At 52.2% G+C, this 12,468-nt stretch overlaps 1 protein-coding gene across 4 annotated transcripts in view; it reads left to right on the plus strand.

The window, feature by feature from the left end:
- Positions 1 to 12,468, plus strand: part of LOC149867844 (long-chain-fatty-acid--CoA ligase ACSBG2-like) — a 56,975-nt gene that overhangs the window by 40,722 nt on the left and 3,785 nt on the right. For 2 of the 4 annotated variants that reach the window (XM_090037427.1, XM_090037431.1), the window contains 2 exons: positions 7,861 to 8,808; positions 10,720 to 10,885. The exons of 1 other annotated variant lie outside the window; for it this stretch is intronic. In XM_090037427.1, the coding sequence (XP_089893553.1) occupies positions 7,861 to 7,937 (77 nt within the window). In that variant the 3' untranslated portion in view covers positions 7,938 to 8,808; positions 10,720 to 10,885. The remainder of the gene's footprint in view (positions 1 to 7,860; positions 8,809 to 10,719; positions 10,886 to 12,468) is intronic. One more of the 4 variants, XM_090037428.1, reaches the window with a different exon arrangement.

A 12,468-nucleotide genomic window follows, 5' to 3' on the forward strand; every position in this document is an offset into this window, starting at 1 on the left:
GGCTGAATCTTTCTTTTAACTGATAACACCAGTCTGACCAGTGACCCCAGTGTGACTGGTGACCCCCATTGAACCAGTGACCCCAGTCTAGCTAGTGACTCTGTGATTTTTAGTGGCTCAGTTCCAGTTTTGGTTCAGTAGGACAGGAAAGAGGATGGCATTTCCTTTCAGGTTCAACCCAACTGAGCTCTTTGGTTCCCGTTTGACTTCCAGTTAAAGCAGGGAGGCAGGGGAACAGCCCCCTAGGGCAGCTGTGGCCTCTCCGATGTTGGAGGAGTTCAAGGACAGGTTGGGCAGCAACTGGGCCAGCATGCTGTAGGCTATAGGTGGGCAAATATGAGGCAGGGAGGGAAAAGCAGATTTTCTGGGGGATGGAGACCAAAGCCCCAAGGGCAGTGGGAAGTGGGAGACCTGGAGGAAGGAGCAACAGAGGGGACTTCTCATTCTTCCAGAGAAATCAGGGCAATTGACCAGTCATCTCCAGTGCCTGTACATGAATGCACAGATCCTGGGAAACAAGTAGGAAGAACGGGAAGTCCTGGCACAGTCACAGACCTCTGACATGACTGGCATAGCAGAGACTTGGTGGGAGCTCGGATGACTGGTGCACGGTCATGGACGGGCACAAGCTGTTCAGGAAGGACAGGCAGGAGAGAAAAGGAGGAGGGGTTGTGAAGTGTGTAAAAGAGCGGTATGCTTGCTCAGAGCTCCAGTATGAAACCGGAGACAGGCCTGTTGAAAGTCTCTGGGTTAGAGCCAGAGGGGAGAGAAACAAGGGTGATGTTGTGGTGGGCATCTGCTGTACACCATCAGACCAGGAGCAAGTAGTGGATGAGGCTTTCTTCAAACAGCTACTGGAAGTTTCCCTGTCATACGCCCTGGTTCTCATGGGGGACTTCAATCCTCCTGATGTCTGCTAGTAAGGCAATACAGCAATGTGCAGGCAATCCAGGAAGTTTTTGGAGTGTGTTGGGGACAACTTTGGTGAAGCAAGTGCTGGAGCAGCCAACTAGGGGCCGAGATCTTCTTGCCCTAGTGCTCATAAACAGGGAAGAATTGGTGGGAATGTATGGTAACTGGGGGAGCAGTGACTATGAGATGACTAAGTTCAGGATCTGAAGGAAAGGAAGGATGCAGAGGAGCACAGTAAGGACCCTGGACTTCAGAAAAGCTGACTTCAACACTCTCAGGGAACTCATGGGCACTATCCCTTGGGAGGCCCGTTTGAGGGGGAGAGGAGTCCAGGAGAGGTGGCTGTACTTTAAAGAAACATTACTGAGAGTGCAGGCAGACTAGCAGGTATGGCAGGTGACCAACTGGGCTTAGCAGAGAAGTCCTCAATGAGCTTAAACACAGAAAGGAAGCTTACAGGAACTGGAAATTTCGACAAACAACTGGGGAGGAGTATGAGAGCATTTGATCCGGCATTCAGGGTTGATGTCAGGGAGGCCAAAGTACAACTGGAGTTGCAGCTAGCAAGGGGTGTGAAGGGTAACAAGAAGGGTTTCTACAAGTATTTTGGTAGCAAGAGGAGGATCAGGGAGAGTGCAGGTCTCTTACAGAATGGGGAAGCAACCTAGTGACAGAGGATGCAGAAAAAGCTGAAGTGCTCAACGCCTTTTTCACCTCAGTCTTCACAGGCAAGGGCAGGTCCTAGACTACTGCAGTGGCCAGCACAGTTTGGGGAGGAGGTGAGCAGCCATCAGTGGCAAAAGAGCAGGTTAGGGACTCTTCAGTAAAGCTGGACTTGTACAAGCCATGGGGCAGGATGGCATTCACCTGAGGGTGCTGAGGGACCTGACCGATGAGGTTGCAGAGCCACTGGCCATCATCTTTGAAAACTCATGGTGATCTGGAGACATCCCAGATGATTAGAAAAGGACAAATCTAGTGCCCATCTTTAAAAAAGGGAAAAAGGAGGATCCAGGGAACTACAGACCAGTCAGCTTCACCTCAGTCCCTGGAAAAATTATGGAGCAGTTCCTCAAGGAATCCATTTCTAAGCACTTGGAAGAGGAGAAGGTGATTAGAACAGTCACCCTGGGTTCACCAGGGGCAAGTCATGCCTGACCAACCTGGTTGCCTCCTATGAGGAAGGCAGTCCAGGCTGATCTTGACAGGCTCAGGAAATGGGTGGATGAGAACCTGATGGTGTTTAACACTGAAAAATGCAAGGTTCTCCACCTTGGGAAGAAAAACCTGCAGCATCCTTATAGGCTTGGCAGTGCTACGCTGGTTAGCACTATGGATGGAAGGGACTTGAGGGTCACGATTGACTACAAGATGAACATGAGCCTTTAGTGTGATGCTGCAGCTAGTAAAGCGAGCAAAACACTGGCTTGCATCCACAGATGCTTCTCATGCAGATCCCGGGACATCATTCTCCCCTTGTACGCTGCCTTGGTGAGGCCGCAGCTGGAGTACTGCTTCCAGTTTTGGGCTCTGCAATTCAAAAAGGACGTGGAGAAGCTTGAGAGAGCGCAGAGGAGAGCTGTGAGCCTGCTGCTGGCTCCACGCTGCTCCCAGGCAAGGGGGGGCCCTACCTGGGATTTGGGGGACCCTGCCCCACTGGACAGAGACCGGTAAATACATATAGCCATTATGACTTCATTTATCTGGTCCAATGAAGGCCAGCAACTGTTGGCTGCCAGCCAACCAATTTCATAGTTTCATAGTTTCATAGTAGCTAGAGTCGGAAGGGACCTAGGTAGATCATCTAGTCCGACCCCCTGCCTTAGCAGGAAAGAGCACCGGGGTCAGATGACCCCGGCAAGGTGCTCATCTAACTTCCTTTTAAAAATCCCCAGGCTAGGAGCCTGCACCACTTCCCCTGGAAGCTGGTTCCAGGCCCTAGCCGCCCTGACTGTGAAGTAGCGCCTCCTAATATCTAATCTAAACTTACCCTCCGCCAGTTTGTGACCATTATTCCTGGTCACTCCTGGCAGCGCACGGGGAAACAGGGACTCCCCCAATACCTGCTGATCCCCCCTGACCAGTTTGTAGCAGGCCACAAGGTCCCCCCTTAACCTTCTCTTGTGGAGGCTAAACAGGTTCAGGTCCCGTAGCCTCTCCTCATAAGGCCTGCCCTGCTGACCCCTGATCATACGAGTGGCCCTCCTCTGAACTCTTTCCATATTGTCCACGTCCCTCTTGAAGTGTGGCACCCAGAACTGGACGCAGTACTCCAGCTGCGGCCTGACCAGTGCCGCATAGAGGGGGAGGATCACCTCCCTGGACCTGCTCGAGATGCATCTGTGGATGCATGACAGGGTATGATTGGCCTTCTTGACTGCCTCCCCACACTGCCGGCCCATGTTCATCGTGGAGTCAATGACGACTCCAAGATCCTTTTCCGTCTCCATGCTGGCAAGAGGGGAGTTCCCCAACCTGTAAGTGTGGTGCCGGTTCTTCCTCCCCATGTGCAACACCTTGCACTTATCAGTGTTAAACCCCATCCTATTCTCATCCGCCCACCGTTGCAACCTGTCAAGGTCAGCTTGTAGCCTATTGCACCCTTCTAGTGCGCCCACATCCCCCCACATCTTAGTGTCATCAGCAAACTTGAACAGGGTGCTTTCTACCCCCTCATCCAAGTCACTGATGAAGATGTTGAACAGTGCGGGCCCGAGGACCGAGCCCTGGGGGACCCACTGCCCACGTCCTTCCAGGTCGAGAAGAACCCATCCACTACCACCCTCTGGGTGCGGCCCTCCAACCAGTTGGCGACCCATTTGACCGTGTGGGCATCGACACCACAGTCTCCCAGCTTTTTGATGAGGACAGGGTGAGAGACAGTGTCGAAAGCCTTCCGGAAGTCCAAAAAGACTACATCCACAGCAACCCCTGCGTCTAATGATTTGGTGACCTGAAATGCATCACTGGTTGCTGGGTAGACTGGCGGGGTTTTTGCCCCCCCCGCCCCCCAGTCATGCTGGCAGCGTAAGCCCTGCACCCCAGGTGTGTGATGCCAGTCGGTTAGGCAGAGGGAGCAGGTTCCCCCCTCCCTTGGGAATGCATCCAGCTCAGGTAACAACTCAGGGTCACCTGAAGAGACAGGGCAGGGGAGTCTGCTCTCTGCAGGGACCTTGGTAACCCAATTGTCACATAGCAGAGTTTGGGGAGAGACAGGGATGGTATTCTGCCACCCCCCACCTCACCTTTTACTAGTAATAGCACATTAACTAACTAGGAGTCTTAAAGACATTGTGTAACATAAAGATCTTACGATGACAGGCTGAGAGCCACGGGACTCTTTAGCCTGGCAAAGCGCAGGCTCAGGGGTGATCTGATGGCCACCTATAAGTTTATCAGGGGTGACCACCAGGATCTGGGGGAACGTCTGTTCACCAGAGCGCCCCAAGGGACGACGAGGTCGAATGGTCACAAACTCCTGCAAGACCGTTTCAGGCTGGACATAAGGAAGAATTTCTTTACTGTCCAAGCCCCCAAGGTCTGGAACAGTCTGCCAGCGGAGGTGGTTCAAGCACCTACATTGAACACCTTCAAGAGTAAATTGGATGCTTATCTTGCTGGGATCCTCTGACCCCAGCTGACTTCCTGCCCTTTGGGCAGGGGGCTGGACTTGATGATCTCCCGAGGTCCCTTCCAGCCCTAATGTCTATGTAATATAATCTATGTAATCTATGTAACATCAATCCTCGTGGTAAATTGTGAGAGTGAAATAAACCTAGGGAATATCATCTTCAGCTACAGAAACCCAGTAATGTGGATAAGCGCCACATAGCCTCATAGTTTCATAGGTGTTAGGGGCTGGAAGGAACCTTACAGATAATCAGGTCCAGCCCTGCTGCACTTGGGCAGGAAAGCCTGCTGGGATCAGATAACTCCAGCAAGGTCGGCATCGAGACCTTTTTTGAGGATTGCCAGAGTGAATGGCTGACCCACCTCTGGGGAGAGTCTGTTCCAAACCCTCAGCACTCAACTTGCGAAGAAGTGTTTCCTTATGTCCAGTCTGAAGTGATTTTTGATCAGTTTGTGCCCATTGTTTCTTGTCCTGTCCCGCAGGGCCTTGGTGAATAGATGGTCCCCCAAGCCGTTATGTGTGCTCCTGTTATTACTTATAGGCTGCCACTGATTTCCCCTGAGTCTTCTCTTCTCCAGGCTGAACAGTCCCAAGTCCTTCAGCCTCTCCTCATATGAGTCATGTGCCCAGTCCATCTCAAGTCCTGTGCCCAGTTTTGGGCCCCCCGGTACATAAAGGATGTGGACACGTTGGAGAGAGTCCAGCAGAGGGCAACAAAAATGGTTGGGGGGTTGGAGCATATGACTTTTGAGGACAGGCTGAGGGAACCAGGTTATTTAGTTTGAAGAAGGAAAGACTGAGGGGCCATTTAATAGCAGCCTTCAATTCCCTTCAAAGCAGGGTTCAAAAGAGGAGGGAGCTGGACTGTTCTGAGTGGTGGCAGATGACAGAACAAGGAGCAATGGGCTCGAGTTTCAGCAAGGGAAGTAGAGGTTAGATATTAGGAAAAGCTATCTCACTAGGAGAGTGGTGAAGCACTGGAAAGGGTCCCCAGAGAGGCGGTGAAGTCTCCATCCTTGGAGGTTTTGAAGACCCAACTACAGAAAGCCCTGGGTGGGATAATGTGGTTGGGGCTGGTCCGGCTTGGAGCAGGGGGTTGGAGTAGATGTGACCTCCTGAGGTCCCTTCAACCCTCATTGTCTATGAACCTATGATTCTGGAACAGATTTCTGTCCCTCCGCATCTTTTCCTCCTGCCATTTCTTTTTCTCACCATCCTACCATTTCACTTGGGAGGCCACTTAAATTGCCACATGTACATCTTGCCTTTGTCCTATAGAACATGTGAAAGATCAGACCTTTGTTTTGTCCCCACAAGCAAAACTTTTTTTCTCAAGCTCTCATTATTTCACATCTTGACTACATAGCTTCCTCTTTCTTGCGCAGCAGGATGGAGATCCAATTTTAACTGGTTCCTTAAGGCTCTACCTTATTGTAAATAATTGAAAATATTTACAACTACTATCAGTAGTAAAAACAAATCAACACAAATAGCAACCAGACTGATGAGACTATGACACAGGTTGCCAATTATTTGGGCTGGAGGGCTGCTTAAGCAGTTTCAGAGAGCTGTTGAGGGCTGGGGGTGGTGCTGATCCGGCCTGGCCTAGCAACGGGGTGGAGGGGCACAATTGGTCTTATCCAGCCTCAGGCTGTCCAACCTGCATCCAATGCCATGAGCAAGTGGGTGAGGTCTCTATGGAGACTGTCCTGGATCCCCATGAGCAGGGTGCACTAGACTGGGTGGATGGGATTGGGCCGTGGGCAGGTGGGGAGCAGAGTCTGGGAGCAGGATGGGAGGGCAGGGATGAAGCCAGGGATGAGGGGGTTGCACAATGAAGGAACAGATATGATTAATCAAATATTTTAACTTTTAAAAGTGGCAGTCTCCCAAGTGTTCCAGATAGAAAATGTCATTGGTAAAACAGTTAAAACATTAAAATTGCAATCTCCACATTTTGGTTTAAACATAAAAAAACAACAACTCTGTACCAAATATATTACATGGGGAGGGGTTGCGGGGGTGGGATTCATCTAACTGTTGTTCATGTAAGGCAAGCACAGAGAAATAATGGGAGTTAAATTACCCAGGAGTTTATAGCGTTGCCTATGTTATGTAAAGAACTGGTCTTTGAACTAAAAGAACTTGAGTGTTTTGAAAATTATTTTATTAAATTAAGTGATTAAAACCACTGAGTACTTGGGAAGTTAATTTTACCTAATTAATCAAAAATATTGTTAAAATATGTTGAAAACATATATATCAAAAGTTCAAAAATGAAAAAAAAACAAATTAGACTCAAATGCACAAAACACATAGTTAGGAAATTTTTATTTTTACTTAAGCCATTTTCAGTGGTATCTCAACAAAGTCTGTGCCACCTATACAAAAACTTCTTAATAATTAATTAGATAAGGCTGGAAGGTATCATGCCTAGTAAAGCACTGGAGCAGGCTCCCCAGAGAGGTTGTGGGGTCTCCATCCTTGCAGGTTTGAAGACCTGGGTAGACAAAGCCCTGGCTGGGATGATGTAGTTGGGGCTGGTCCTGCTTGGAGCGGGGGGTTGGACTAGATGTGACCTCCTGAGCTCCCTTCCAGCCTTCATTGTCTATGAAAATATGGGGCAGGGAGGGAATTCCCCCCTCCCCCCCTTGCTGCTACACGTCGGAGGGAGTTTAAGCTTCCCCCAGAGGCACCGGGTGCTGGGTGCAGCCCAGGCCAGGATGGAGATGGGGCTGAGCCAGTGCTCCTGTGGGACCAACCCACAGGGTCCTGGCTAGAGGGTTTGGCTCCTGTGCTCAGGCTCAAACTGGTGCTACACTGGGAGCAGGGAAGGATTTCAGACTGGTCCGGATTGGGAGGTTTTGCCTTCCTCTGCAGCAGGGGCATGGCCTGGGCCTGGGGTCTCTGGGGCATCCATGACCCCCTTGGCAGCAGCAGCAGCACACTGGCCCACAGGGGCAGGGGTGGGGGCGATGCCAGGGGCTGTGTTGTGGGGATAGTGCTATGCAGCTCTGAGCTCGGACACGAGGTTTGTTTAGGATGGTTTGGATGGGGCTGGTCCTGCCCTGGGTTGGGCTTGGACTGGATGCAACTCCCTTGGGCCTGCGGCTATCAGTCTTGGCAGCACTGATCCAGACCAGCTCAGCTGCCCATGGTGGCAGGCCCAGGGCTGGGCCAGGGGGAGGGAAGGGGCACGGGGAGCGGGCCAGGCTGGGCCAGGCGGAGGTTGGGGGTGTGGGGCCAGGCTGGGCTGGGTGGGGCTCAGGTGGAGGTGTCTGGCTCGGCCCTGATGTTCTCCCTCTGCTTGGTGGCAGGTCCCACGGCCAAGGTGAAGCGACAAGCGGTGCTGAGTGCCTACAAGGATATAATTGGTGGCTGCTACCAGGTCTAGTGCCCACACCCAGAGTCTTCTCCCTGCCAGAGGTCCAGGCCTGGCGCTGATCTCCCCCAGGGAGGCCTGTGCCTGGCCTGGCCCGGCCCTTCCTCTTGGTGAGAGCAAGGACAATAAACCCTGGGGAGAAGCAGTGCCGTAGTCTGGGCTCCTTGGGGATGTGGGGGAGGAGGGTCTGCCCCATCCTGAGGGGCCCTGGGCAGCAGGCAGCAGCTTGGGCAAGGGGGGCTGTCAGGGGGCGGAGCTTTCTCAGGTGGGTGGGGCCAGGGTCGGTCAGGGAGGGGGAGGGCCACTATGCCCTTGGGCACGAGGTGCTGCTCAGGAGCTGGTGGCAGGGAGGAGTGACAGGCACGGGAACCAGTGGGGAGGGGAGCCCTGCCCCTCCCGCCAGCGAGGACGGGAGATGCGACCGTGGCAGAGGCAAGTGTGAGGATCCCAGGCGGTGGCAGGTGCAGTGAGCTGGATAACTGGGTTCTCTGAGCTGAGGCCGAGGCCAGGCCCCGGGGGCCCTCTGGCCACCTCTTACACTGCTCCCACCCCGCACCTGGCTCTGACAGTGGATGCGGCCCTGACCCCCTCCAACTGGCCTCACCCCCCCATTTGTCTCCAAGTCTCCACCTCCTCCTGCCCCCCCAGCCCTGAGCACCCCCTTCTCTCAGCCCAGAGCACCCCCACATGCCCCCAACCTGAGGACGCCCCATCCCTGCCCTGGCTTCTCCCTTGTAGGGTGACCACCCTCCCTAATTGGGCAGGACAGTCCCAGAATGAGATCATCATGTCCCAGCCCCAGGCTGCACGACTCTGGGACAGCATTTGTCCTGGATTCTCAGCATCGTGCAGGGATCCAGGAGATGGAGACCAAAGCCCTGAGGTCAGTGGGGAAGTGGGTGATCTGGAGGAAGAGCACGCAGGGTGGGGCAATAGGGGTGGAGGGTGTTATCATACTTCCTAAGAAATCAGGGCAATTGGTTAGTCACCTCCAGTGCCTGCACACGAATGCACAGATTTTGGGAAACAAGCAGGAAGAATGGGAAGCCCTCACCCAGTCACAGATCTCTGATGTGATTGGAATAACAGAGACTTGGTGGGAGTTCATGTAACCAGAGCATGGTCATGGACAGGCACAAGCTGCTCAGGAAGGACAGGCAGAGGAGAAGAGGAGGAGGAGGAGGAGGAGTTGCGCCATGTGTAAAAGCTGTATGATTGCTCAGAGCTATAGTATGAAACTGGAGACAGGCCTGTTGAGAGTCTCTGGGTTAGGGTCCGTGGGGAGAGCAACAAAGGTGATGTGTGGTAGGGGTCTGCTGCAGACCACCAGACCAGGAGGATGAGGTGAAGGAGGATTTCTTCAGACAGCTAGCAGATGTTTCCTGGTCACAGGCCCTGGTTCTCATGGGGGACTTGAATCACCCTGACATCAGCTGGCAGGGTAACACAGCAGCATGCAGGCAATCCAGGAAGATTTTGGAGAGTGTTGGGGACAAACACTGGTGCAAGTGCTAAAGTGGCCAAATAGGAGCTGTGATCTTCTTGATCTGGTGCTCACAAAGAAGGAAGAATTGGAGAGGGATGTAATCGTAGATGGCAACTTGGGCAGCAGTGACCATGAGATGACTGGGCTCAGGATCCTGAGGAAAGGAACAATGGGAAGCAGCAGAGTAAAGACCCTGGACTTCAGAAAAGCAGACTTTGACTTGCTCAGGGAATTCATGGGCAGGATGCTCTGGGAAGCCAGTCTGAGGACTGGAAAAGGGCTAATGTGGTTCCCATTTTCAAAAAAGGGAGGAAGGAGGAACCAGGAAACTATAGGCCTGTTAGTTTTACTTTGATCCTGGGTAAGAGGGTGGTGGTGGATGGGTCATATTTGACCTGGGGGGAAGTGGGCAGCGGAGTCCCCCAGGTCTCGGTCCCTTGGCCTGCGCTGTTCAATTTCTTAATCAGCGATTTGGACGATGGGGTGAAAAGCAACCTGTTTAAATTTGCTGATGATACCAAAATTTGGGGTGAGGTAAGCACACTAGTAGGGAGGGAAAGACTGCAGCAAGACCTGGATAGGTTACAGGAGTGGGCTGACAAAAACAGGATGCGTTTCAATACTGACAAGTGCAGGGCTCTGCACATGGGCAGTAGTAACCAGCAGCACACTTATAAGATGGGAAATTGCATATAAGGTGTATGGGAATCGTAAGCAAGTGCAGGAGCGCAAGGAGGATAAAAAGGCTCAGCGACAGATGGCAGCACTAGCAGCTGCTATAACTGGAGGGAACTCTGGAAAGGCTGGGATGCAGAAGGGGAAAGGAGAAAGAGTGGGAGCAGACGTTTGTGCTTATTGCAAAGAGAAAGGACACTGGAAAAGGGAATGCCCGAAGTTGAAGGAGAAGAGAGAGAGGGAACCGAGAGGTCACCTCATGTGGGCAGAAGACAAGGGTGAGGATTCAGAATGAAGGGGACAGGGATCTAAGACCACTACCCTTCGGGTAGAAGCCCGAGAAGATCCCATGGTAACCATTAGGGTTGGTGGCAAAAACTTTGAAGCCTTGGTGGATACTGGGGCTACATTTTCAATGATTCCAGAAAACCCCCCCTGTGCAGGAACTAGTGAACAGCATATACTTGTGGAAGGGATTGAGGGAACACAATCCCGACTCCCTGTTTGTAAACCACTCCTCACCAAAGTGGGGGATCATTTGCTTGAGCACTCCTTTGTGTATTCTCCAAGTTGCCCGGTTGCACTCCTTGGGCGGGACTTACTCACAAAATTGCAAGCTGAGATCTTTTTCAGAGACGATCAGATGGTGGACCAGCTACCTGTCAAGCAGAGCTCGAACTATCAGATGGCTCTCCTGGAGGACCGACGCCCTGCAGTAAGTCCAGAAGATCACATGACTGGAGTAGACCCCTCGGTATGGGCTGATGGAACCCCTGCGCGAGCTAAGTTCGTCTCCCCGGTAAGGATCGTACTCAAGGATGGGGAGGGGCCCGTTCGGGTAAAGCAGTACCCACTCAGCCGAGCGGCCAGAGCTGGACTCAAGCCGTTAATAGAGAAATACAAGAGGTACGGATGGCTAGTGGAAGGGTCTTCACCCTATAACACCCCCATCCTTGGAGTGCCGAAGGCAGATGGGGTCTCATACAGACTGGTCCAAGACCTACGAGCAGTAAATAAGAAGGTCCTTTCAGACCATCCTGTAGTCCCGAACCCTCACACGATTTTGACACAAGTACCGGGGGAAGCTGAAATATTTTCAGTGCTAGATTTGAAAGATGCTTTCTTCTCTATTCCCCTTCACCGAGAGAGTCAAAAATTGTTTGCTTTTGAATGGGAGGATCCAGACACCTTCCATAAAGCCCAACTCATGTGGACAGTTCTCCCACAAGGATTCGTAGCAGCCCCTCATATTTTCGGACTTGCCCTTCAGAAGGACTTGGAGGAGTGGAAGGGATCACACCCCGCAGTGACTCTCCTCCAGTATGTGGATGACCTGCTAGTTGCAAGCCCAAACTTGCAGCTCTGTGAGGAAGCCACCAGGTCACTCCTAAACACTCTGGGGGAAAAAGGATATAAAGTTTCTAGAGAGAAAGCCCAGATATGTCAGCCTGAAGTCACATTTTTGGGATATAAGCTCTCAAAAGGAGTCAGAGCCCTGAGTGCAGATCGCATACAGGCAATCCAAGGTCTAACCCCACCTCAGTCACCCAAGGAGCTGCGGGCGTGCCTAGGGCTAACTGGGTTCTGTCGACTATGGATACCAGATTACGGTGGGAAGGCTAGACCACTGTATGACTCCCTGACTAAGGAGAGTCTCACTAAATGGAAATGGAATAAAGAAATGCAGCATGCCTTTGATCTGCTTAAAGCAGCATTAACCCAGCCCCCTGCCCTGGCCATCCCAAACAGTAAAAAGCCATATCGACTGTATGTTCATGAGAATCGAGGGGTTGCATCAGGGGTGCTGACACAGCCATCGGGCCCAACCTGGAGACCCGTGGGATATTACTCAAAGGTTCTAGATCCAGTTGCACTCGGGTGGCCAGGCTGTCTTCGGGCTGTGGCAGCCACAGCAGTGGTTGTTGAAGAAGCCCAGAAGATAGTCATGGGTGCGAATATGGAAATACTCACTCCTCATGGAGTTCCCCAGATCCTAGGGACTGAGGGAGGGAAATTTCTTAACCCCTCCAGACAATCACGGTATGAGATATTTTTGCTCTCTAATCCAGGACTTACTTTCAAACATACTACAGCCTTAAACCCTGCAACCTTGCTGCCGGAGCCAGGGAAACCGACGCATGACTGCCTTGAGGTCCTGAATCAAACTACGCAGGTGCGACCTGATCTTGCTGAGGACCCAATTGAAGACCCAGATGTTGAATACTTCGTAGACGGCTCCAGCTCTGTCATCGATGGAAAAAGACGAACAGGATGTGCAGTGGTAACCTTGGATAAGGTAGTATGGAGGGAGTCATTACCGAGCTCATGGTCGGCACAGGCCGCAGAACTCACTGCGCTCACCCGAGCATTACAGCTGGGGAC

This window comes from Crocodylus siamensis, chromosome 3, assembly GCF_052110815.1.
Source record: "Crocodylus siamensis isolate JL-2025a chromosome 3, ASM5211081v1, whole genome shotgun sequence".
Lineage (NCBI taxonomy): Eukaryota > Metazoa > Chordata > Crocodylia > Crocodylidae > Crocodylus > Crocodylus siamensis.